We start from the raw sequence: 23395 nt of genomic DNA on the forward strand, positions 1-23395 counted from the left end.
CCAGTGCCTTGCTGTCATGATGAGAGCTGGCAGCAGCCTTGCTTGTAGCTTAAAATTCTTCATTTTGTAGCGCTTTGGGTGTGATTAATGTTCCAGTTGTCATGCAGGCTTGCTGCTTCCATTCTATTTAAAGAAAGAAGACAACTTGCTTGTAAATTGCCACGTTCCCAGATCACGCAAGCCAGACTTTTTTCAATTTCAATTTGTACTGAATAAAATAATGGATTTTTTTCACTTAAACGTGAAGTGAATTTTCTTCTATTTGTAAATCAAAGAAGCCCATGTATCAATTCTGGGATGAATAATGCTGTAAAGAACTATTTTACATTGAGTCCAAGCAGTCCATAGGAAGAAGGTAAATGTTGATAATTCAAGTGATGGTTATGTTTATGCTCCCTTTTCTAAAAGGTTTGGTGGAATGAAGAGTGATGGTAGAAGGATGCCTCATTCAGAACATGGGCCCTTTACTCCTCCTTGAAATTCTCCTCCTTGAAAATAAGGTGTGGTCACTCACACTTTCACTTTTCAAAATGCTGAAAAACATTCATAGAGTAACAGATTTTAGAGTTGAAAAGGACCTCTGAGGGTCTAAATCCCCTGCAATGAACAGCACAACTGGATCAGGGTGCCCAGGGCCTTACCCAAATTATACTTAAGCAGTGGCATATTGATCTGTGTACCTATCGATTTGTGAATTGGCACGGTGAGGGACTGCGTGCCATTTCTGACCCTCTGGATGTAAAAATTTAATATGAAGCTCTATGGAAACACAGTGCAAATTCCACACTCATAACCACAGCCAAACCCCCTGGGGAGTGAGTGGTTTGCTTGTATGCACAACAGCCTCCACGTTGGTGCCAGCTGCAGCAAGCTTATTGAGTTGCAGTCTCCAGCGAGAGGCAGCACACAGCAGCTCAGAGGGAGACAGCAGTCCTGCTCTAAGAAACCTCCCAGGCAACCTGCCAGGGTCATTTCCTGCAATACCTTATTGCAGAATATGGGGCAATAGGATCCATTTATCAGGCGCAATGAGACACCTGATGTGCATTTGTATGAGAGAAAACTATTGAGGGTTTAAATCTGCTGGGGAGAGCAGCGCTCTGCAGGCTGATAATTGAATCCGTGTGCCTAAGACTGAATATGGTTCAGCTCCTCCAGGATCAGACAACAGCTGACTTTGGGACAGATCTCTGTAAAGGGGTTTGGCTTCTGGCTAACAAATCGCAGTGGGATGCGGCTCAGGACTCACCCCAAATGCACATCATTGACCCCACATCAGCTCCCATCGCTGGAGAGAAGAGCATCACACCAGGATATGTGGATTTGTTACTGAGGCACTCAACTCCTCTGCCCTGGCCATAAATCCAAGCCCAGGCAGATGCCTGAGTCCACTAATCCAAACCTCAATGGAGATGCAAGGCCACTTTCCCAACACTCTGGTGTGAGAAGGCTCTGACTGGAGACAGCTGGGATGAGCAAATGGGAGGGCTGACAAAAGGCTGTCAATTAGGTGACTTTTACCAAAAGATCAGTTATTCCAGAGCAACTTCAAGCTGGCATTGGACAAGTGACTTCCAGCTCACCCGCTGCTCTTTGACTTGTAGAGCCCTGGCTATGGGAGTCCATCATGCTCCGCACACACCAGCGCTCTGCACCCTGTTGGCTCTCCCAGGTGCATGTTCCTGCCATCTGCTCCTCTGCAGTCTGCCAGGAGTTGCATATTCAGGGTATCCATTATGACTGCCCGTTTAGGATTGCTACCAGGGGCTTGCAGAAAAATGCTCCCAAAACCTGCAATGGCTGAGATGTCAGGCACTGTGCAATCAGTCCCACTTGAGCCTCAAACTCTGCTTATAATTCCTTAAATTGGATAAAGGTGCATCAACTCAAGGAATGTACATATTAAGTCCTATTCTTACAGAGATCTTAGGGATATTAAGTACTAACAAAGTCTGCTAATCACAGAATCGCGGTGGCTGGAAGGGACCTCAAGGGGTCACTGAGTCTGACCCCCTGTCAAGGCAAGTACCCTATGATAGATTGCACAGGTAGGTATTCAGACAGGTCTTGAACGTCTCTGTAGGAAACTCCACAACTTCTCTGGGCAGCCTGTTCCAGAGCTCTGTCACCCACTGTATAAAAATTCTTCCGCACATTAGTACAGAACATTCTGTGTCCAAGTTTAGGCCATTGCTCCTTGTCTTATTGCTACACACAGAATCACAGAATCACAGAATCACCCGGGTTGGAAGGGACCTCAAGGATCATGTAGTTCCAACCCCCCTGCCTAGCAGGGCCACAAAACATACACATTCAGATCAGGTTGCCCAGGACCCCGTCCAACCTGGCCTTAAACACATCCAAGGACGGGGCATCCACAACCTCCCTGGGCAGCCCGTTCCAGGGCCTAACCACTCTCCTTGTAAAGAACTTCCCCCTAACATCCTACCTAAATCTTCCCTCCTTCAACTTGGATCCATTTCCCCTAGTCCTGCTGTTGTCAGCCCTTTTGAAGAGTTTACTCCCCTCCTGGGTGTAGGTTCCCTTCAGGTATTGATAGGCTGCAATGAGGTCACCCCGCAGCCTTCTCTTCTCCAGGCTGAACAAGCCCAACTCCCTCAGCCTGTCCTCATAGGGGAGGTGCTCCAGCCCCCTGATCATCTTAGTCGCCCTCCTCTGGACCCTTTCCAAAATCTCAATGTCTTTCTTGTACTGAGGGCTCCACACCTGGACACAGTACTCCAGATGGGGCCTCACAAGAGCCGAGTAGAGAGGGACGATCACCTCCCTGTCCCTGCTGACCACCCCTCTCCTGATGGAGCCCAGGATCCCATTTGCCTTTCGAGCTGCCAGAGCGCACTGCTGGCTCATGTTCAGTCTCTCGTCCATCAGGACCCCCAGGTCCTTCACCACTGAGAAGAGCCTGGCCTCATCCATTTGCCTCTAATCTCCCTTTAGATATTTATAAACGTTTATCAGATCCATGTTTATAATAGCTGAGATCAGGCTGCTGGCCATAGATCTGCATAGCTTTGCCAACAAGGCAACCTTTGCCTTTGGCAGCTATTACCTTGTGTATTTTCTTGGACTGAGGGCCACAACTTCCATTTATCTATCTCTCTTGCTTAAACCTTCTGAATGAATAAGATGCCTTCTACTTGCTATTTCATATACTGAGTTCTTACCTTGCAAATTATTTAAGGTCGTTCCTTAATAGGAAGGGAGCATAGATTCTAGAAAATAAAAAAAGAATTTGCCAATTCTATCAAGTAAGGATGTTAATATTTTTCATTAACGCTGTTGTTCCTTAAACAGAATTCTATTTAATCTGTATGAAATCTATATGAAAATTAGAATCATAGAATGGTCTGGGTTGAAAAGGACCACAATGATCATTGAGTTTCAAACCCCCTGCTATGTGCAGGGTTGCCAACCACCAGACCAGGCTGCCCAGAGCCACATCCAGCCTGGTCTTGAATGCCTCCAGGGATGGGGCATCCACAGCCTCCTTGGGCAACCTGTTCCAGTGAGTCACCATCCTGTGAGTGAAAAACTTCCTCCTAATATCTAACCTAAACCTCCCCTGTCACAGTTTAAAACCATTCCCCCTTGTCCCATCACTATCCACCCTCATAAACAGCCGTTCCCCTTCCTGTTCATACACACCCTTCAAGCACTGGAAGGCCACAATGAGGTCTCCCCAGAGCCTTCTCTTCTCCAAGCTAAACAAGCCCAGTTCCCTCAACCTTTCCTCATAGGAGAGGTGCTCCAGCCCTCTGATCATCTCTTAGTTGCCCTCCTCTGGACCTGCTCCAAGAGCTCCATGTTCTTGCTGTACCAGGGGCCCCAGGCCTGGATGCAGCACTCCAGATGGGGCCTCACAAGAGCTGAGTAGAGAGGGACAATCACCTCCCTCTCCCTGCTGGCCACCCCTTTTTTTAATGCAGCCCAGAACACAGTTGGCCTTTCCTGACTGAAGTCTGTGATACCAAGCCAAATCCCAACTCACTGATAAATCACACTTAAATTGCATCTATGGCTTTGACAGCGTTCTAAGATGGATGAACACGAGAGGATTTACGCACAACAGTAAATCTGCAGGACCATATAAAGTAACGCCAGGGTCCAGAAGAAAGCGAGAGGCAAGCCTGAGGAAACAGGATGGCACACACCCTATGGCGTATTTTAAGAACCACGTGGAAGCAATTTCCAATTGATTACTTTCACCTGCAGCTCACAGCGCAAATAATTCTCTCACCACTATGTACCATTTGGGACACACTGAAATTCTTCTATTTCCCTTTGAGGATACCATATCTGAGCCTTATTTTTCATTTTAAAGAGCTGCTATACCAACTCAGCAATGATGTCATATATTAAAAGCAGATGCTTGTGCAACGCAAGAGCTCCCTCAATAAAGCAATGACCGCAAATCAAAACCAGCCTCAATCAAGGAGCTTGTTTTTGGGGGCTGAAATGTGGTACTTCTCTCCCCAGGACATCTCCATAGCCAATGGCAATACAAATTCAGGAGCTTGCCCATAGGCTCTGGCATTCGGAGCAGAGTTGGATGTTAGAAGCTTTCCGAGGACGTTAAGCACTTCCTCAAACCCCAGCCTTTTCAGAAATTGTAGTAAAGCTCTTTGCCATTCCTTCTGAACACAGCTGCTGCTTAGGTGGAGAATTAATTTTGAAAAGCCATGTCACGGGGCAGTCAGCAAACTGCGTGGCACAAAGGCACAGAAAGGGCAGAGAACGGGCAGAGAGCACAGGAGAGGAGCTGGTTGTGGTGGGGAACTGGGAGACCTCAGTTAGGAAATTAAAAAACCCAAACAACCAAACAAACCGTAACGTAACCAAGAAGTCCAAAAGGGAAGAACCAAGAACCAAAAAAAAGAAATGCTTTTTATGAAAGAGTAACACTCACTCTTACAATGCTCATCAATAAACCCTCTGCCTTCCTCCCAAGCACTCTCTCTTCCCTGTACTGTCCTATTGGAAAAAGCAGACGCACACATCACTGTTTACAATGCGTTTGATAGGACAACCACTTTATTACAAAGAACAAACAACGCTTTGAAATAAGACCAATCAACTTTAATTGTACAAAATGTCAGTTTCCTTGTAGAGGTCATTAAGTAACAGGCTGTAAGACTAAGTTCACGTCAAATTCGCTATCCTGAAATATCAGATAACAACAGTAATACTTATTTTATATTCAGAGTTTATGGCATGATCGTGTGCTCTACTCCAAACTACATTCAAAAGATATTGCTATAATTACTTTGAAAACACAAAGTGTAGGTTCTCGTTCACTTTATTCCCACTTTCACAAGAACATTCCAACGGTGAAGTTGTAGCGGCGCCTGCCGTACCTGGCACAACATCCCTCATGAACTGAGTAATCCTAGACATCCCTACAACACGGGCACTGCTGCCCGACAGATTTCAGCTTCTTACACCTTGTTTAGTGACTCGTGAAACAAATGGATAACACAGATCCCCAAGGAGTCGACGTCAAGAGTGTTCTTTAAATTAATTCCAAATTGAACAATCAGTATTTGCCTGGTATCTAGTTAGCAGGCAAACGGGTGGGATTCAGACATGTTAGAAACACAATCTTAAAAACAGACCACCAAGTGTATTTTACAGCATGTACCACAATTGCATTTGAAAGTAAAACCGTAAGGAACTGGATTTGCATATGGTCACTATCCAACATCACCCAGCTCGGACAAAGAAGAGAAAGTGACATTTCATGTCGAGTCAGCTGGAGAAAGCACACTTACAAGGAAATCATACTTTCATTGAAAACGCCACAGCTGTACCCTGTGGTAGTTGTGACACACCCACTGAAAAACAAATTGTGCAAAGCATGTGAAACCAAGTGCAAAAAAACTCCACCCAGACATAACCCAACAGATTTTATTCTTAAATAACAACTCTACGATCACAGCTATCAACCAACAAAACCAAAGCCACAAGTGTTTTCTCTAAAGGCTTCTTTCACAGTACTAATAAGGAAAACCAAGTTATATTTTCTCTAGTTAACAGCTCATGTACAGTAAAATTTCAATTATCAGACAGTATTGGTGGTGAGATCATACCTGATGAAATGGATCATTAAAACACAAGTATTTTAAAGCCAGTTAACGCCTGGAAAAATCCTATACATTCATACTATAAACACTGTTTAAAGTGAGTCTGGGATATCTGCCATTGTCATAATCACAAGATTTTTCTCTGGAGTAAGACCATGTGTTACTCCTGTGCCACAATTAACACTATTACAGCAATTAATGGTCCCCAGCACTTTTTATACGCTACTATAGCTTGTGATGTGTTGCGATAATTAAGGCTGTATCAGCACTTCTGTTACAACCCTGACTTGCAGGGTAGCTCAAACTTGGCTATAAAATCTGCTCAGCATGTGAGCTGTTACACCTCTCACGCCGCAGCAATACTTCTCCCACCAAACCAGGCACATCATTTGTTTTGTTTTGTTTTTTTTAGTTGAGTTATTTACAAATGCTCTTAAGACAAATTTAACTGACAGAGGCAAGCAATCCTACCTTGATGTGTAATATTTTGGCATTCAGGGCAAAATTAAAGTGCAAAGTATAAACTTCATTGCACAGGTAAGTAATTTAGATTTTATTTTAAAATAAATCTCATTTAGGTGCCTCCATCTACTCACCTAATGACCTTGTCCGACTCAGCCATTTTCCTCTACACTTTGGTAAACATAGGTTTATATATAGATACATAAATAGCATTTAAAATGTTTACCTTTATTTCACTACTGTGAACACTTTTTTTTTCCCATTTAGCGTAGGAATGGATCAACCTATTCCTAGAAGTAATGCTTGTTGAACTTATCAGCTAGCTAGTTAATGTAAAATGATGCATAGTAAAAGGAGATACGGAACTTGATTGGTAGAATATACTGGTAAAGCAAACAAGCACTTAAGAAGATTAACTGGAATAAATATGTTGATAGTTGCCATACAGTATGTGCAAAATTGCTTACCATGTATTCTAAACTTTGGTTAAAATTTTCAGATTGAAGTTGTACAGAAACATGATGGAAGCAACACAAGTGATTACAAACACAGAAATGAGGTAAGTTATTATTAGTGCAAAAAGCAAGCATATGCTAAAAGCAAAGCATATGGGTTTAAAATAAAAAAAAAGAGAATGAATCTCGTGGAAGTTTTAATACAAGACCACAAAGGTCTCTTGTAAACATTGGTATTTACAAGCTGAAGATTTGTACAACTACAAAAGGACCATTCTAAATATTAGTAGTGCATTTACAATGAATTTACATTTCTTTTTTTTTTTTTGTAATGAGAGAAATGATGGAGTTTATCTTTTTCCTTTTAAATTTTCAGGGGAATATCTTTCAGAATTATATTTGTTACAAAGAGTAAAAAAATCATTTTTGTTTTTGTCCTCTTTCTTTTTTTTTTTTTTTTTTTTTTTTTTTTTTTACAAAAAAGTATATATTAAAATATTTATGTTTTAAGTTACTATATAATAACTGAAAATTCTGCCTTGTACTCAGACACCACAAGGAAGAATTTGGTGTAAGACACTGAAACCAAACAGAATTCTCTCACATACCAAATCTTCCTGAATTGTCTATGCAAGATCTGTGGCAATCATGGGGAACTCTACCTCAAATACTACTGCCAATTTATTTTTTTTAATTTGAAAACTGATATATTTAATGACATTTTAATTATCACTACAAAAAAGAGCTGCTGGATAGAGTATGGTCCTCCACTCCAGCATCTTCAGTATCATTCCTATCTGGTACTCAGACCTGAGCAAGGCTATATAACGCCGATGTCTCAAACGTAAAAAAGGTTATATACTTTTAAGATAAAAACAATGCAAAAATAAAATATTTGTAGCATTTACAAATAGTACAGGAGTTACATTAAACACTACATTCGAAACTTGAAATGCGTTACGCTGCCTCTACTTTGAGCTTGATGTTTTCATATCTGCAAAAAGAAGGAGACACTGTTAGTCATTTCATAATTTCACATAGCGTGTGAGGTCAAACACCATCAAAACAACTCCTGCACAGTTCTGGGATGCAGATCATGGCCCAAACCCTTACCACATAAAAGGTTAACACTGTCCTGGAATCTTAAACTCGAGACAATTCTTCAAGGCCAGGCTGGATGTGGCTCTGAGCAGCCTGGTCTGGTGGCTGGTGACCCCGCACATAGCAGGGGGTTGAAACTAGGTGATCATTGTGTTCCTTTTTAGCCCAGGCCATTCTATGATTCTATTGTTGCTCTCCATCTCAGAAATTACATGTTCCAAACAAACACTGAGGCAACCAAAGCACGCTGTCAGCTACACCCTGCACATCACAGCAAGTGGACTGGCAGGACAGCTAAACACCAAGCAATAGCTCAGTGCAAACAAAGGGGGTAAAAACCAGAGCTCCCCCTGGTTCTTCCCTTCCTAACCTCCCTCCATGCTCACAACACCTCCTGCTGAGCCACGTCAACTCGCAGCTAGCAGAAAGCTAAGGCAGAAAGTGAAAGGTTATTTTGCAAAACTGAAAAAATACAATCAATTGATGGCACCAAGAACTGCCTAGATGACAAAATGGAAACTGTGACTGAAGAATCACTTAAACCCCGCCTGTGCTTCTAGATTATATGCTGCCATTAGGAGCCACAGTCCCTCTCTCAGCAGTCACTTGTGCTTTTGTGTTGGTGCTAGCATTTATGCAGCTGCACAGATGGACACAAGGGAACTGAACAGGCTGAAAATGAAGCCTAGTTTCCAGTCGGTCTGTTCCCATTCCCAACTAATCATAAGCCCATACAAATTCAAGTGCAGAAATGAGACGATAAAGCCTATTCTGAGTAACTGTAATACAGACTTCAAAAAGCGTATCAATCACAAACATACACCTTATGTCACTTCATGAAAAAATACTCTGATACGGAAGGGAAAAAGGTTGAAAAAAAAAACAAACTTGATTACATCCATGCATGGAACTGGATTCTTTTTATAATGAAATTTTGCTAAGCTGAAGACCAGGGAAATCAGGAAGCTTACTAAGATTTCATTATTCGAGGGACGAAGTAAGCTTCCATAACCAGCATTCACTACTTGCCTGTGGACGAATATCACTGTGTTTAATACAATGCTAAATTGAACAACTGCGTTTTCTTAAAACTTCTATAAAGAACAAACTGATATTTCACTGCTGTGCAAAGCACCGTGCTGAGCAAAGGGTCGTTTCTAGAGCCATGACCAGCTCTGCCACAGCTAGGGCCCACTCGCACGCTGCACTGACCCCAACATTACCTTGAAGCCATCGAACTTGTGTGGCCGGTCCATAGCCCCTCTCGTTCTTTGCAGAAATCCTGAACACTATTGCAGGTCGGGAAGTGTAATCCACGTGAGCGTTTGAAAGCTGGGCAGCAGTCACTACACAAGATGTCTTGAGGCCACAATATATTCTCATAAATACAAGCTGATTCGGGTTTTCCTGCAACTGTGTGGAACGTATTGCTAAGTAGGCAGAATATTCTAAAATATTGCCAGAAGGTGAAGCAGGAGGCTCCCAAGAAAGATGAATGCAGTCTACACTCTGGAAAAAACAGAGAAAATAGGATACTATGCGGTTAATCATCAGATATTCAACTAAGCATATAATTTATAAAAACATCTTTATAATATATTTACTACACACACACATATATGCATACATATACACACACATCTCTAAGGAGCATCTTAAAATTCCAACCTATTCTGTCACTGTTCCTGCATTCAAGAAGCAACAATTTCTTTCTACTGATACTTGTGCAGAGACAACACAAATGCTAAAGGGTATTTTGGAAAACAAGAATACTCATTTTCTGATTCACACAGGAGGAATACAAACCAATGGCACTACATTTCCAAAGTACAGCCTTTCTTGTCATTGTAGATGTACTGAGTTGTCACTAGTACAGAAGGATGGCAGGTGATGCGAAACCAAACAATAAAACTCATCTACCATTAAAACAAATTACAAATCCCAGAAAACAAAGGAAGAAAAACCTCCCCAAATACTTTTAAAGTGGACTTTGTGGGGGCAGAGGTTTATAAAAGACATCTGACTTGAAAGTTAGCAGAATAAGAGATAAAAATGCATTTTAGTGTGTCGATTCATGTCACCCAGGAGTGGCCTCTAATTTTGGCAAAATCACACTGTTTTATGCCAAAAGATCATCCTTGGGAGGTAATAACCTATCTTTTGACACTTCTTTTTTATTAACACATTAGACTCCTACAAAATTAAGAGTGCAAGAAAAGAAAATAATGGAAAAATTATCAGATGATTAAGATGCCTCTTGCAACATGATCATTAAGGCTTAAAATATTTTCATTTTAGCAGTTTCTTCAAGCATATCACATTGGGCAGAATTCACCAATGAAGAATTTGTCACTATTTAATATGACAACTTTCAATTAAAAATAAATAGATAGATAGATAGATAGATAGATAAATAACAACACAGCAATTATCTGCATTTCTCACCTTAGTGATTTTGACTGTTGAAGGAGCTCCAGGAAAACCTGGAATGCATGTCTTGAATTCACTCACTTTACTGAAAGGCCCAACACCACAGCCATTAATTGCAGCAACTCTAAACCTGTACACTGTGCCCGGAAAAAGATCCTGCTTCTTAAGTAACCTGTAGTCTGGTACGTCTGCATCTTCCTTCTGAAAATACAGCAACACCAGAATACTTTGAAAAGCATTCTAAACACAATTACCTAAAAAAATGTACAGTGGTAGCAAGAAACCAAGGTAAGTTTAACTGAAATAAAAAAACTGATTTAACATTTTTGTACTTTCATTGGGATTTATAGAAGGATTCTGACTGAAGCACACTGCACACCCACACATCTGCACACTCATTTAAACTCAACAGTATCTCTGGCTTAGTTTAACTTGGGAAAGTAAAAGCAAAGTAGTGTCTCCAGTTGTATAGCTTATGATTTAATTAGTATACTCCCCTATCCTCAAAAATATTTTTCTTCCAAGAACACTCATTCCAATAACTAGAAGGTACCATTTTATGAAACGGTAATCACAATGTTCCTAAAGAAAAGCACAGTTAGTAACAAGTAAGTTAGGGTCCCAGAAATGATCAGAGGGCTGGAGCGCCTCTCCTGTGAAGGCAGGCTGAAGGAGCTGGGATTGTTCAGCCTGGAGAAGAGAAGGGTGTGGGGAGATCTCATTGTGGCCTTCCAATATCTAAAGGGAATTTATAAACATGAGGGAGATCAACTTTTTATACAGGTATATAAAGACAGGACAAGGGGGAATGATTTTAATCTAAAGGAAGGGAGACTTAGATTAGACACCAGGGGAAGTTTTTACTGAGAGAGCAATGAGGCACTACTACAGGCTGCCCAGGGAAGCTGTGGATGCCCCACACCTGGAGGCTCAAGGCCAGGCTGGATGGGACCCTGGGCAACCTGATCTAGTGGCTGACAGTCCTGCCTGTGGCAGGGGGGTTGGAACCTGATGATCCTTGAGGTTCCTTCCAACCCAAGCCATTCTACGATTCTGACATGTTATGTACTAATGTATTTCCATGCTTACCATGTGCACTGATACATCCTTGAACCAACCTATTCAAAACTATTTTCCTTGCAAATAATGTGCAAGCAATCACAATCTATACAAACTGCTGTAAAAGACAGTATGTTGAATACATTCAGCAACTAACAAACAATTTTACACTATGAATCCTGCAAATACATTCTAGAAAGATATAGGTACCTTACATAACAGGACAGCACAGTCAGTATTCGCAGAAGCAGAGAGAAATGTGCTCAGATTGCCCATTTACACATACATACATAGCAAAGATCAAAACCCTCTGTGGGTTTTATTTTCCTCATATGCTCCATCTACAAGCAGCAGACCTAAGCTGTTCAGATAAAGCAGAGACCTGCTCTGGTAAAAGGAAAGCATGGCTAAATACTTGGCCATTTGGTGACGGCCAGATCACATGCAAGTAAGTGTTAGGTGTGTGTAAGTGAACACTGATTTCTGAGTTTGAAATCAACTCAGACATCTTTTCAAGAGGAACCACCTCCTGACTGTAGGCACTTCTGGCCATTTAGCTGACACAGTAATTAGTTTTGTTTCTAGTCCACTTAGTCATCATTAAATTATACTTTCACCACCAAAACTACAAATGTTTCGCAAGTTACACATATTTAGTATGTTAATATACAAACTTCTATGCTTAACAACATAAACTTACAGAAATCAAATACAAAACTCACTACACCTCCACATCTGATCTTTTTAAACATCCTACACTAGGTGTTATTAGCATTTTTAAAAGTTTCTAAGTGAAGATCCTTGAGACAGAGAAGAAATGACTAGAAATGCTCTAGTGAAATCACAGACTGCAAAGTGCTGAACCATTCAGTTTCCAGGGACTTGAAAGTTTACCAAGTTGAAAGTTCCCTCCTAAGGGAACTATTTGTAGAACAGACAGATGGAAAGAATTAGCAACAGCACAATAAGATGTTCCATATAATTAGGAGAAAGCAACAGAAGATGTGTTTGGTTTAGGAAAAAAGTAGGCCAAATACACCAGGAACTACATGGTAATAAAATACGACCTATAATGACCCATTTGTGCTGCAGTATCAGAAAATCACACATTTTGTCGTCAAGCATATGAGCGCCATATTTGAGAATGCACAAGTGCAAACTACATCAGAGGAAAATTAGCAGTTACCTTGTTAGAGGCATTCAGAGTTTCCTCAGGCAGCAAGTAGAACTGGCTCACCACAGCACTGCTGTTCTTAAAAATTCCAACATCATACCACTGCCGTTCCCTTGACTTCACCGGTGCCATCTGTCTTTGTGGAGTTCTCTAGTATTTGAAGAATAGGTTATGTAGACCATCCATACTTCAATATCGCATTAAAAGAACATTTCAAGATTCTAGAATATGTAGAATTCCCTTCCATACCAGTGAGTAACTCTGTATACTTCAAACGAATATGCATTTATTATTAATACGTTGTTCAAAACCAGCAGGTTCTCAGAAATTTAGGAACAGATCATCACTTAAAAAAATAAGAGTAACTGCAGCTGGGATGTCATCTCTGACATCCTAGTTGAAGCAGGGAGGGGAAGAAGCTTACAGCTGTAGAACTAGGTGTGTGGAGCAGCATGTAATCACTCACAAGCTCAGCGATTAACAAAAGTGTGACGTGGTCGTACATCAGCAGCTCTGCCTGGGTTTCTGCTGCACTTCAGCCCCAACTCCCTGCAGCAAGCAACTGCTAAACTTGCAGCTCAGAGCAGAATCGCTGCTGTGTCATGGCACAGTGGTTGTAGAAGGCATGGGAACTGTGTGGATTGACCCAGAAAGACAAGCTATCTTTCTTGTTTGACTCCAGGCACCAAGAAGAGCACCTGCATGGCCAGGCCAATCCAGCACAGACAGATGGTGTTCCTGCTAGAGTGGAAAAGGGGCAGAAGTGTCAGCTGCTATTGGCAAAAGCAACCCAACTCGTAATTAGCTGCTGCTTCTTCCCATCCTTAGCTCCATTCTTTTGGTGGCAAAAACTGCACCTTGGTTTTGTGTATTAAGATGTAAGCAGGTGAAATAGGAGGCATTTACTTTTTTCAGGAAGTATTTACAGCTTGCATAGTCAGTCCCCATCTCTTCTAGGGAAAAACATCAAGATGTCAGTTCAGTTACGTTTCAAACCTACACATCAGCAGCAAACACTACACCTGATTTAATGCATATCTCATTTTAAATTCAGTTGTGCAGACAGAAGAACATTCCACATTTGCACATCATGCAGCAGAAAGCCCACTCCACTGCGCCAGTCGATTCAAATGATTCAACAGCTGAAACACATTCTTGGATCTCCTCCCAACTAAACAACTGCTTCTTAGACTCAAATCTAACCCGCACAACGTAATTAGTTTTACAACAGAAAATTTTTACCCCTGTATTATTCACTTCCAGCTCTTTTTTTCTCTGTCAAAGAGGCACGGTTGAAGAAAAACAGAAGAACCCTTACAACTAATCAACAGAATACAATTTGATTTTGCTTTTGCAGACTTACAGAGGAATGTGAATCATTTGCCTGTCCAGTATTGACCTTTGTTGAAGGCATGAAATAAGCAGTTTCAGCAGCTAGAAACAAAAAGTTACATTGAAAAAGCTTAACTCTAAGAAAAATTTAACACGAAGTCCACAGAGTTGACCTCAGCAGCCATTTACAAGCGTTTGCTGCAAAAGCATGTCTCAAAGTTCTTTTGCATGCAGTTCTATTTATAACACGGACAACTAATTTTGGCTTGCTTCATATTCACAGAAGCTGACACCACAGATAACTGCAGATAACAGAACTTGGAAGGCAGGTCTCAGAAATTCTATCCTTAGGTGTGACACAATTATGAAATCAATAGAGAATATTGCAGACAATCAAAGTATCAGATCGAGGCATATAGGCTGCTCATACAAGTGTCATCACTAAGCCTAAAATCTTACTGCACTGTTTCTGACATAAAGAATTCAGACTGCAATAATAAGAGCAATTAATCTTTTAGCAATCCTAAGAAATGGGAAAATAATGCTTCCTAAAAATAAATCAAAGCACATGAACAATACAAGGGAATATCAGTACTCTATTCTTGTGTTTGTGTTTTGCTTTTAAAGAACAATACTGTCCAGTAAAAAGTACACTACTCAGTGCCAATAAAGAATACCACTCTTTAGCTAACACTCAAAAAGCAGCAAGCACATCCTGGTGATTTCCAAGAAAAACAAGATGTGAAGAACTACCCATATGTTTAGCTTCTGTACTGATGCTTGTTTTGGATATTTCAAACAGACTGTAGAGAGGTCGCCACGTCTGCCTAGTGGTGAGCCAGCCACGTGAGCTGCCATGCTCATTACAGAGGTCAGTTATTTAAAATGAAGAAAATCCGAGGTTACAAACAATAGACTTCTGCTGACTAAAAAAAGCAATCGCCAGATGAAAGCAAATGTCTCACAGGCAACAAAACTGCCCACCATGGCTATTTATAAAACAGGCATCTGCATAAAGATTTGAAAGACTTCTCACTTACAGAAAACCAAGCAGCTTACTAAAGTATAAGAATATCCTGATTTTAGAGGTATGTAAATCATAGCAGAGATCATTCAGGCTGCCTGAGGTCCTCCATAGCCCAAAGCCCTATCTCTAACCCAGGTACTAAGTCAAGATGGGAATCCCACCACACCACAGGAACTCTGATGGCCTTAGATACATATGGCTCAAAATACAGTATGTGAAACACATTTCAAACCTTCAGATTTTGAATTGAATGTTGTTAGTGAAGTTTCATCTTTAACAACTGCCCCATTTGTACTTGATGATTCAGTTTTAACAGCCTGCTGGGTTACCATAGTTTGTGTGCTGGAGACAGTACTGGATACAGAAGCATCAGGAATTACAGTTCGTTTGTCCAAGTCATGTAATTCACCTACATTTGCTGAAGTCTGAGGACCTTAGAAAAAGAAAATATTAACCAGAATTCAATACTGATGATACCCAACATGCACCTCAACTTAATCTAATGGCTTTAGTTTCACATAAAAACAGAGATTTAGATTAGATCTGATTATGAAATCAATAAGGAATACTGTGAACAAATAAAGCAAATGCTTTATGTGTATAGCTGAGTAAGACCCTGTCTGCACAGTCGTAACCAAATATATGTACACAGTTGTACTAAAACTGCAATTTCATTTGTGTTGGATGTATTTCATACCCATTAGGTGATGAAATAATTCATTTGGGAAAAAAAAGAAACACCCACACAAATGATCATCAGAGTTTCATAACAAACAACTTCATCGCCAACAGTGCAAGTCTCTTTCTCACTCAGTACTAAGACCCAAAATTTGCAGGCAATACTTAAATTAAACTGAGGATAATAAAAATGGTCACGCCATCTAAATTACATAAACATCAAATATAAACAGATCGTGTGCTTGGGCCTGGATTCACCCCACTGAACATCTCATTTCTCCTCATACCTTCTAGAAATATGCACAGTATTAGCTAGCACAAGGAATTTTATAAACCACAAGGACATGTAAATTAATTTTAAATTGCAAGACAAATAATCTTACATTATGCTTATTAGATGAATTTAACACTTGCTTTTTTATTAGTTTTTACTCTATAGATATCTTACTTGAAGTACAAACAGGCAAAAGAGAAGGGGCATTTGATTCCTTGAACGCTGTCGTGTCTGCACGGTTTTTCATGGTCTCCTGTGTAATCTTGTTTTCGGGTGCTGCAACCTTCTCTTTTCCTTCTATTTTTAAGAGCGAGTTGGATGAAAGGCAAAGTTGGACCTACCAGAACAATACATCGGTTAATGTGTAACTGCCAAGTTCAGAGCTGTCAGTTGCAAACATGGCATGAAAAGGCTTGCTCAAAAGCAACAAATGAAAATCCTCTAATACCCTTAGCGTTTTAAATTGAAACAATCAAGCAACCTAAGAATCCACATTTGTTTAGCCACATAAAACAAGGACTCAAGCTCTAAACTGACTTAAAAGTACCCCTAGCCCATACTACATTTTATCTGAGCAAGTTCAAATTCTTATTATGTGGAAGTGCACTGATGCATACATTTTGTCTACGAGGCAGATGAGAAATGGGGACTGGGATACAGCAAAATGACAATCAGAAAAACTTTCACCCATTGCTCTTCTGGTACATATCTAAGATTTCTATTGTTAGCAAAATTCACGATACTTCTACATTCATTTTCTGTAAGAGTATATTATGGATTCCATACAGATCTGAGGGTTTACCCAGCTAAGAAAAGACCTACATTTCTAAAACTGTGAACCTCCCGCCAGAGATTTTCCTCTTTCTTTCAAATTGCCAAAACAGTGGAATATCTAAAACAGCATGAAAACCCTAACAAAGAAGAAACATGCATTATCCTTCCTGCTTCCCATGTTAATTTCACGAACATTCTGAGGATGTAGAATATCTCTACTGTTACAAGATTCCCAGTTAGCACCCTGGAAGTCAATACAGTCACAATATCCTTTACACATTACCACAAAGAGGACTTTTAAGACTGCATCAATCATGAAAATTAGATGAATATAAGGAAGTAAACAAGCACTTCAGGTGTCTTCTCTGTTGTTCGATTTGGGGGTTTTCTAAGGTTTAAATGTATGCAGGGATTTTAAAAACTGAGAAATTATTTGGCAGTTCTCTCACTTCCCACACTACTTTGCCACCTTGCTGTTTGTCAGTTTACACTTACGTTATTAGGAATGACATTATTTGCTTGGCTGGGATGATCCACCTTCATTTCTGGGCAGGGGACACTGGGCAACGATTGTGGACTTTGATGTAGAGAAGAGCCACCTTTCAGGTAAACAAAAGCAAATTGCAATCAGTTACACAAAGCTTAGTATTACGTTGGGTGGAATCCATTCCAGTAAGCAAGAGGGAAACATGAAGTTGCCTGAAGGACAATTCAGCTGTTAAACTGAAATGAAACTGTGTGGCCAAACAGTCAGTTATAATCCCTTCCTCACTGCGTGCTCTCAAACAACCCAACACTGCACAGATATCTTCAGCATTCAGACTGCTGACCAGAACAGACAGAGAGACATTAAAGCTGAGTTTTTTACAACTATGACATATGTATTTCTGGAACAGTCAAAGAAAATAGAGTCTCTCAAAATTATCTTATTTTTTAAAACAAACTCGTATTCATTACTTACACAAATATCTACTCTGCCTTTGCACAAGCAATAGCATGAAGTGATGTGATGACTACCTTGTGAACTCAGCACCGATGTCTCAGGAACCCCAGTGCCAGGTGTTCCAGCTGCTGATGGCACCGGTGAGTCAGCATGTAATTGAAGAAGATATCCTTCAACAGTGGGTACTTCATCCCATTTCACTTGGAAGGAGTTGGTTGTAGCTCTAATCAGCTGGACCTGTGAGGGGGCTGGAGGTTTCTCTACAAGAAACCAGAAAGACACAGGTGCCAGGTTTGAAATGGCTCTCTTCTAACAGTTTAAGAAATATCTGTGTAATGCTAGCAAAATCAACAGTTCCCTTTTCACATAAGTACAATATATACCAAAATAAGCAGGAGATAATGTCAAAAGTGCCAAATCAAGCAAAAAATTGCAAATTGCCATTCTAGAGCATTCAGAATTAACAACATTTTTATGCCTTTTCTTAGGGTTTTGACAGCTTCGTGGTTTTCTGCTGCTGCTATGCCTTTGGGTTGTGTAGGCATCACCATAGACATTACACACATAAGAGATCCTCGTCTTCTCCCAGAAGACTGGACACAGCTCTGACTCCTAACGCTTTACACATTCCTGGAAAGAATTCACAGAACACTGCACTTCCTTTCTGCTTGCTCTTTATAGCTGAAGTGAACTTTCCCTCAAAAGCTTGTGCAGGCTGAAGCCCAGGCATGACTCAACGCCAACAACCTGCTCCCCTCGCTTGCCCTGATGCCTGACTAGGATGCACTCTTCCCTTACTGCTCCTTTTTACAATCTCCAATAACTCACACTTCTGCTTGAGTAGACAGGAACTTCCACTTGAAAGTACTATTCAAGTCCCTCACTCCCAGTACTATCTCAAGGTCCTGCTATCAAATAAATATCCATCATTTCAGCTACTAATGTGCAATCAGTGCTCCAAAAATTCCTTCAACCGCAGAACAATTTGGTCCTTTCTCTGTATCTTTTAGCTGTCCAGAACATGAGGAAGCAGCAGCAGCAGCAGCAGCAATGATCCCATGAGAAGGAGGAGTTTGGTAATAAAAAAAAAAGAAAAAAAAGTAGCAACAACAGAAAAGATCACTCTCAGAAGAAACGTAAGGAACTTAGACTTCAGGTAAAACATCCATGAGAATCTTGTATCTATCAGCTATGGCATGCAATACAGAATCTAGCCACGTTCTTTCATGGGCTTTAAACACAACTTTTTATTACTTTTTTTTTTTTTTTTTTTTTTTTTTTCAGATGGAGCTACAGCTGTAGCCTTCAAACTGACTGCCAAGTACGTACGGTTCACGGGAATAAGCTTTAAAATTTAAAACACCTTTGTGTTTGCTACAGCTTCAGAGCTTCTGATCACGGCAGCTTCCTACACATTAATAAAACACAGAGCACAGAACAATTCCTTTATTTATCTCTGACTCACCAGTATCAAGGTACCAAAGATCTTTGCAGCAAACTTGATTGTTCCAAGCTTTTCTGTAACCATCTCTACCACTCCAGATATACAGACGAGTGCCAACTGCTACAGCACAGTGTCCTGCTCTTGGCCCTGGTAACAAGTTACTTTTGTCTTCGTGGCAATCTGAGATCAGGCCTATCCATTCTGTGGTATCTAGCAAACGAAACTCGGAAAATTTAGTTTCTAGTTGTTTTTTCAAAACTAGCAATACATATGTTAATACATGCAACTGCTCAGAGAAAATACATAGAGAGGATACATAACTCTGTTTTTACAATGACTACATTTGCATTCTCAATACTACAACATGAAGGTCACTTTCCAGTTAATTTGCAGGCTACGTTCAACTAATATAGGATCAATTTTCAAACACAACATCAGGGACAGTTCTGTTGCAATTCAGGAAAAACTCATGTCAGGATCTGTCTCTTAAGTCCCACTCCAAATGGAGAAGTACTATCTATATTACCTAGTACTAAAGATGCACGAACAAAGATCTGCATCAGCAAATCTGCTGAATGTTCCAAAGGAAATAAAAACTTCTTAAGAAAGTTGAAGAAAAGGATTGTATCTTTATCTGTATCTTGTCAGCTGGGTTTGCAGCTGTACGTCTTCAAACTTTTCTCAGTGTCTTCAGAATGTTTATTCTGCTCTGTTAGGAAAGTATTAATTCAAAATGCCCACTCCCAGAAAGGCAGAAACACTAACCCAAATTAAGATAAGCAAATGAACCAGTACACTTCCATTCACCATCATGAGTAGAAATTTCTCCTCCTGCTGACTGTGGAACCCATCCACCAAAAATATACATTCTGAAATGAAAGAACAGAGGGAAGAGGGAAAAAGAAAAGAAAAGCCAATTAACATTTCAAGACCTGCTGCACGTGCTCTCTCAATCTAGGACAAAACAGAAAATTTCCAGTGCTTTTACAGTTTCTTTACATCAGATTGTATGGGAGTCTTGTTGCAGACATCTACCTTTTGAAATTTTTGAGTAAGTTAACTGATTGAAAATAGAACAGCTAAACAACAAACTCAAACAACTTCCCAGATACAGAAGTTATTACTTCATTTTTTCACAAACAACTAAACTGCTGGGACTCTCCAAAAATCATGCATTTACATGGAATTTCTACACTTTCATTGTAGATCTTTCAGTAAATAATTCTATAGTTAGAAGGCATATCTAAGTCAGGCATCGAAACTTCAAAGCACAATGCAGGCTACAACCTAATAAAACTTCATGTATTTAAAAAAAAAAAAAAAAAAAGCTAAGCTCTTGACTCAGAAAACACAAAGCTTTTTTCACCTTTTTCCCATCTGTTGCCTCTTTCTCCTCACCTTGGCTTGTAAACTGATACAAAATGGACTGAAATGCACATTTAAAAGTCCATTTTGTCGGTTCTATCTGACAAAACAAGTCATACTGACTTGTGAAATAATGAAGAACAGACCACAGAAAAACTGGTCCACAAAAAATACAGAATGATTTTGCCTAGAACTAATTCTACTATTTGGGCCAGTTAATTTGTGGAGGTATCTCCTTGTCACAGATGGACAGGCACTGAAGTTGGCTCCTGAGAGAGCCAGCTCAGGTCCAGCTGATTCTGCCACAGAATGCACAGAGATGCATCGAGAAGCTTGGAAAAATGCCTGTGGGTTGAGCAGACCATCCTGCTGTATGGAAACACCAACAGTTTGATAACTCTAAATTAAAAATAATACTTCTAAATTTCCACTGAGGTAGAGGAACAGAAGCAGAGAAGCACTCTACAGGGCTGACGGTTTATACTGAGCAGTAGTGGATAAGCATCGCCATTCTCCTACTAGGTGTACCTTTCTATAGTTGAGCTTTTAACAACAGACATACTTGTTTCCTATTACATTGGCCGTATGCAGACTGCGAGGAAGTGGTACTGTCCCTTTAGTTTCTGGTCTTGACCAGGTCATGGTTTCTAAAAGAAAAAGAATAAAAATCCTCAAATAACTTACTGTTGTGTATTATACTACCTCGGGTTTAGGTGGGGACATGCCTCTAGAATTCAACAAAACAAAATTTCACCTTTTAAGGTGGCCAATTTAGAAAAGAAAGTGCAATAACATGCACTTAGAGCTTCTTTCAAAAAAAAAAATCATACAAAATTCTCAACAACTGTTTTTCAAAAGGATATATTAAACCCACTTTCTTTATGATTATTCAACACAGTTACCACAGCGAGAGTCTTTAAAGCAATCTCAGACGACAATCTCACAGCATAACCCACATCAGAGAGGATAATAAATGCAAACAATGCTGTATCTGTCTCATTTCAAAAATTACAAAAGGTCTCAATTCTCAATTGTACCACGGAATGCCATTAATCCTCACATACATTAATTTCATCATTGCCAGCGAGGTCCTTGCACTTGTACTGGCAAACAAACTCACCTATGTCAAGTTCCCAGAGATCGTTGAGCCGACAGCCACACATCCCTCCGAAAATATACATCTTTGGAACTCCCAAATCTTTTCTGCAGTACACAATGGCCGTGTGTGATTCTCGGGGAGATGGCAAGATCCCTTTTGTCACAGGAATACTCCAGCCAACAACCCCAGATCCGTGCTGCAGCTCCAGCTCGTAGAAATCGTTTAAATATCTGGAGAATTATCGAGGAAGCATGAAAAGCATGCTTATTAACAAGATCGTAAGTGAGCTTTAAACCCCTACTGCTTCCATGTATTATGACTTCTGCCTTGAAAGAGTGAGAAAATTTTAAAATCCCAGAACATCTGATGGATTAAGGCAGCACCTAAACAGAACTAATTTAGAACATAAAATGAACTATGGTAGCTTCTTGCCTCTAAGATAGTTGTCTTTCATATCGCAATTCATGCACTACGGTTCATCAAATAAACATTCCAAACCAGCAAACAACATTCTCAGCTGAAATTACTGCGTGTGGAGAAACTTGGAACAAACTGCAGAGCTGTAAGAAACGCACACAGGATGTCCAAGAACTCCTGCAACTTTAAGGCAACAAAGGTGAAAAGAAGCTGCTTCTTTTCTGACGTGTTCAGGCTGCCCAACAGACAATTAGCCACGTGCTGATGTTGGTAAGTTATTTTTAGGTAACTTTTGAATCTTGGCACTCACTCCGGGTACCTCTTGTTTAATGAGTTTCAAATTGCTCTGTGGATATAAGCACTCTCAACTGTAGGTCAACACCGTATTAAATTTCAGTGCCATAGAACTTTTTTACTGATAATAAGGGCAACTCCAGCTGTTACTCTGAAAAGATTGTAACTATCTTCCACAGTATTATAGGTGACAATTCCATTGTGAATTCCCTGATGACCCATGAGACTTCGCGTATTTAATTCTAACTAACAAGAATTCTTAAAAATATCAGCCAGGGAAAGTACCAAAATCTACTCAGGTTTCTCTCAAAAAAAGTCAGAGCTTTCACTCCATGCAGTTCAGTGTGATAAGCAGAAGGAACATCTAAGCTTCTTAGCACACAATTCATTCACCTTACAATCAGTGCATCATGCAGGACAGTCTGCCTAGAACGTTCCTCTTCAAAGTTATTGCATCTAGTCTTTTTTTGTTGAGTCACTGAAATCAATCCAAACTAGCATACCTGGGAACATTATTGTTTGAATCCTCACTTTCATTTGCGAGGCCACCAAATAAGTAGCACTTGTTACCATACAAAGAAAAGCTGTGGCCAAGTCGAGGACAAGGCGGAGATCCAGTGGAAGGAGCTTGAGGTTTTACTTTCTTCCAGAGCCATCGACTTGCCTTAAACACAAGAAATGCAAAATCAGAAATACCTTCATTCGTATCGCTAAAAAATGTGATTATTCCTCAGTAGATAAATGAAGTACTCCACAACATTGGAACATTTTCAAACATCTCCTACCTGTAATTCATATAAATCGTTACTGTATCTTCCATATTCAACCATTCCTCCAAAGACTAGTATTCTGGTACCATCACAAACAAATCCATGTGCTGCACAGCCTGGAGGAATATCTCCCCTTACAGCAGGAAGGAACCACTGATTTGTAGCTACAGTTAAAAAAAAAAAAAAAAAAAAAAAA

General features: G+C 40.2%; 1 protein-coding gene across 2 annotated transcripts in view; it reads right to left on the bottom strand.

Moving 5' to 3' along the window:
* Nucleotides 1-5023: 5023 nt before the first annotated feature.
* HCFC2 (host cell factor C2) overlaps nucleotides 5024-23395 on the bottom strand; it is a 20833-nt gene continuing 2461 nt past the window's right edge. Inside the window, exons 2-16 of one of the 2 annotated variants that reach the window (XM_042837847.1) lie at nucleotides 23215-23363; nucleotides 22933-23093; nucleotides 21740-21948; nucleotides 21182-21266; nucleotides 20020-20123; nucleotides 19276-19464; nucleotides 17885-18070; nucleotides 17363-17466; nucleotides 16268-16430; nucleotides 15374-15574; nucleotides 14146-14216; nucleotides 12795-12932; nucleotides 10565-10750; nucleotides 9343-9628; nucleotides 5024-8012 (exon numbers count right to left, since the gene is read on the bottom strand). In XM_042837847.1, coding sequence (XP_042693781.1) covers nucleotides 7987-8012; nucleotides 9343-9628; nucleotides 10565-10750; nucleotides 12795-12932; nucleotides 14146-14216; nucleotides 15374-15574; nucleotides 16268-16430; nucleotides 17363-17466; nucleotides 17885-18070; nucleotides 19276-19464; nucleotides 20020-20123; nucleotides 21182-21266; nucleotides 21740-21948; nucleotides 22933-23093; nucleotides 23215-23363 — 2258 coding nt within the window. In that variant the 3' untranslated portion in view covers nucleotides 5024-7986. Of the gene's footprint in view, nucleotides 8013-9342; nucleotides 9629-10564; nucleotides 10751-12794; nucleotides 12933-14145; nucleotides 14217-15373; nucleotides 15575-16267; nucleotides 16431-17362; nucleotides 17467-17884; nucleotides 18071-19275; nucleotides 19465-20019; nucleotides 20124-21181; nucleotides 21267-21739; nucleotides 21949-22932; nucleotides 23094-23214; nucleotides 23364-23395 lie in introns of those variants that run through there. The other variant, XM_042837848.1, reaches the window with a different exon arrangement.

The sequence above is a fragment of the Centrocercus urophasianus genome, unplaced genomic scaffold (assembly GCF_019232065.1).
Source record: "Centrocercus urophasianus isolate 14NV4802_14NV808 unplaced genomic scaffold, USGS_Curo_1.0 seq_73, whole genome shotgun sequence".
NCBI lineage: Eukaryota > Metazoa > Chordata > Aves > Galliformes > Phasianidae > Centrocercus > Centrocercus urophasianus.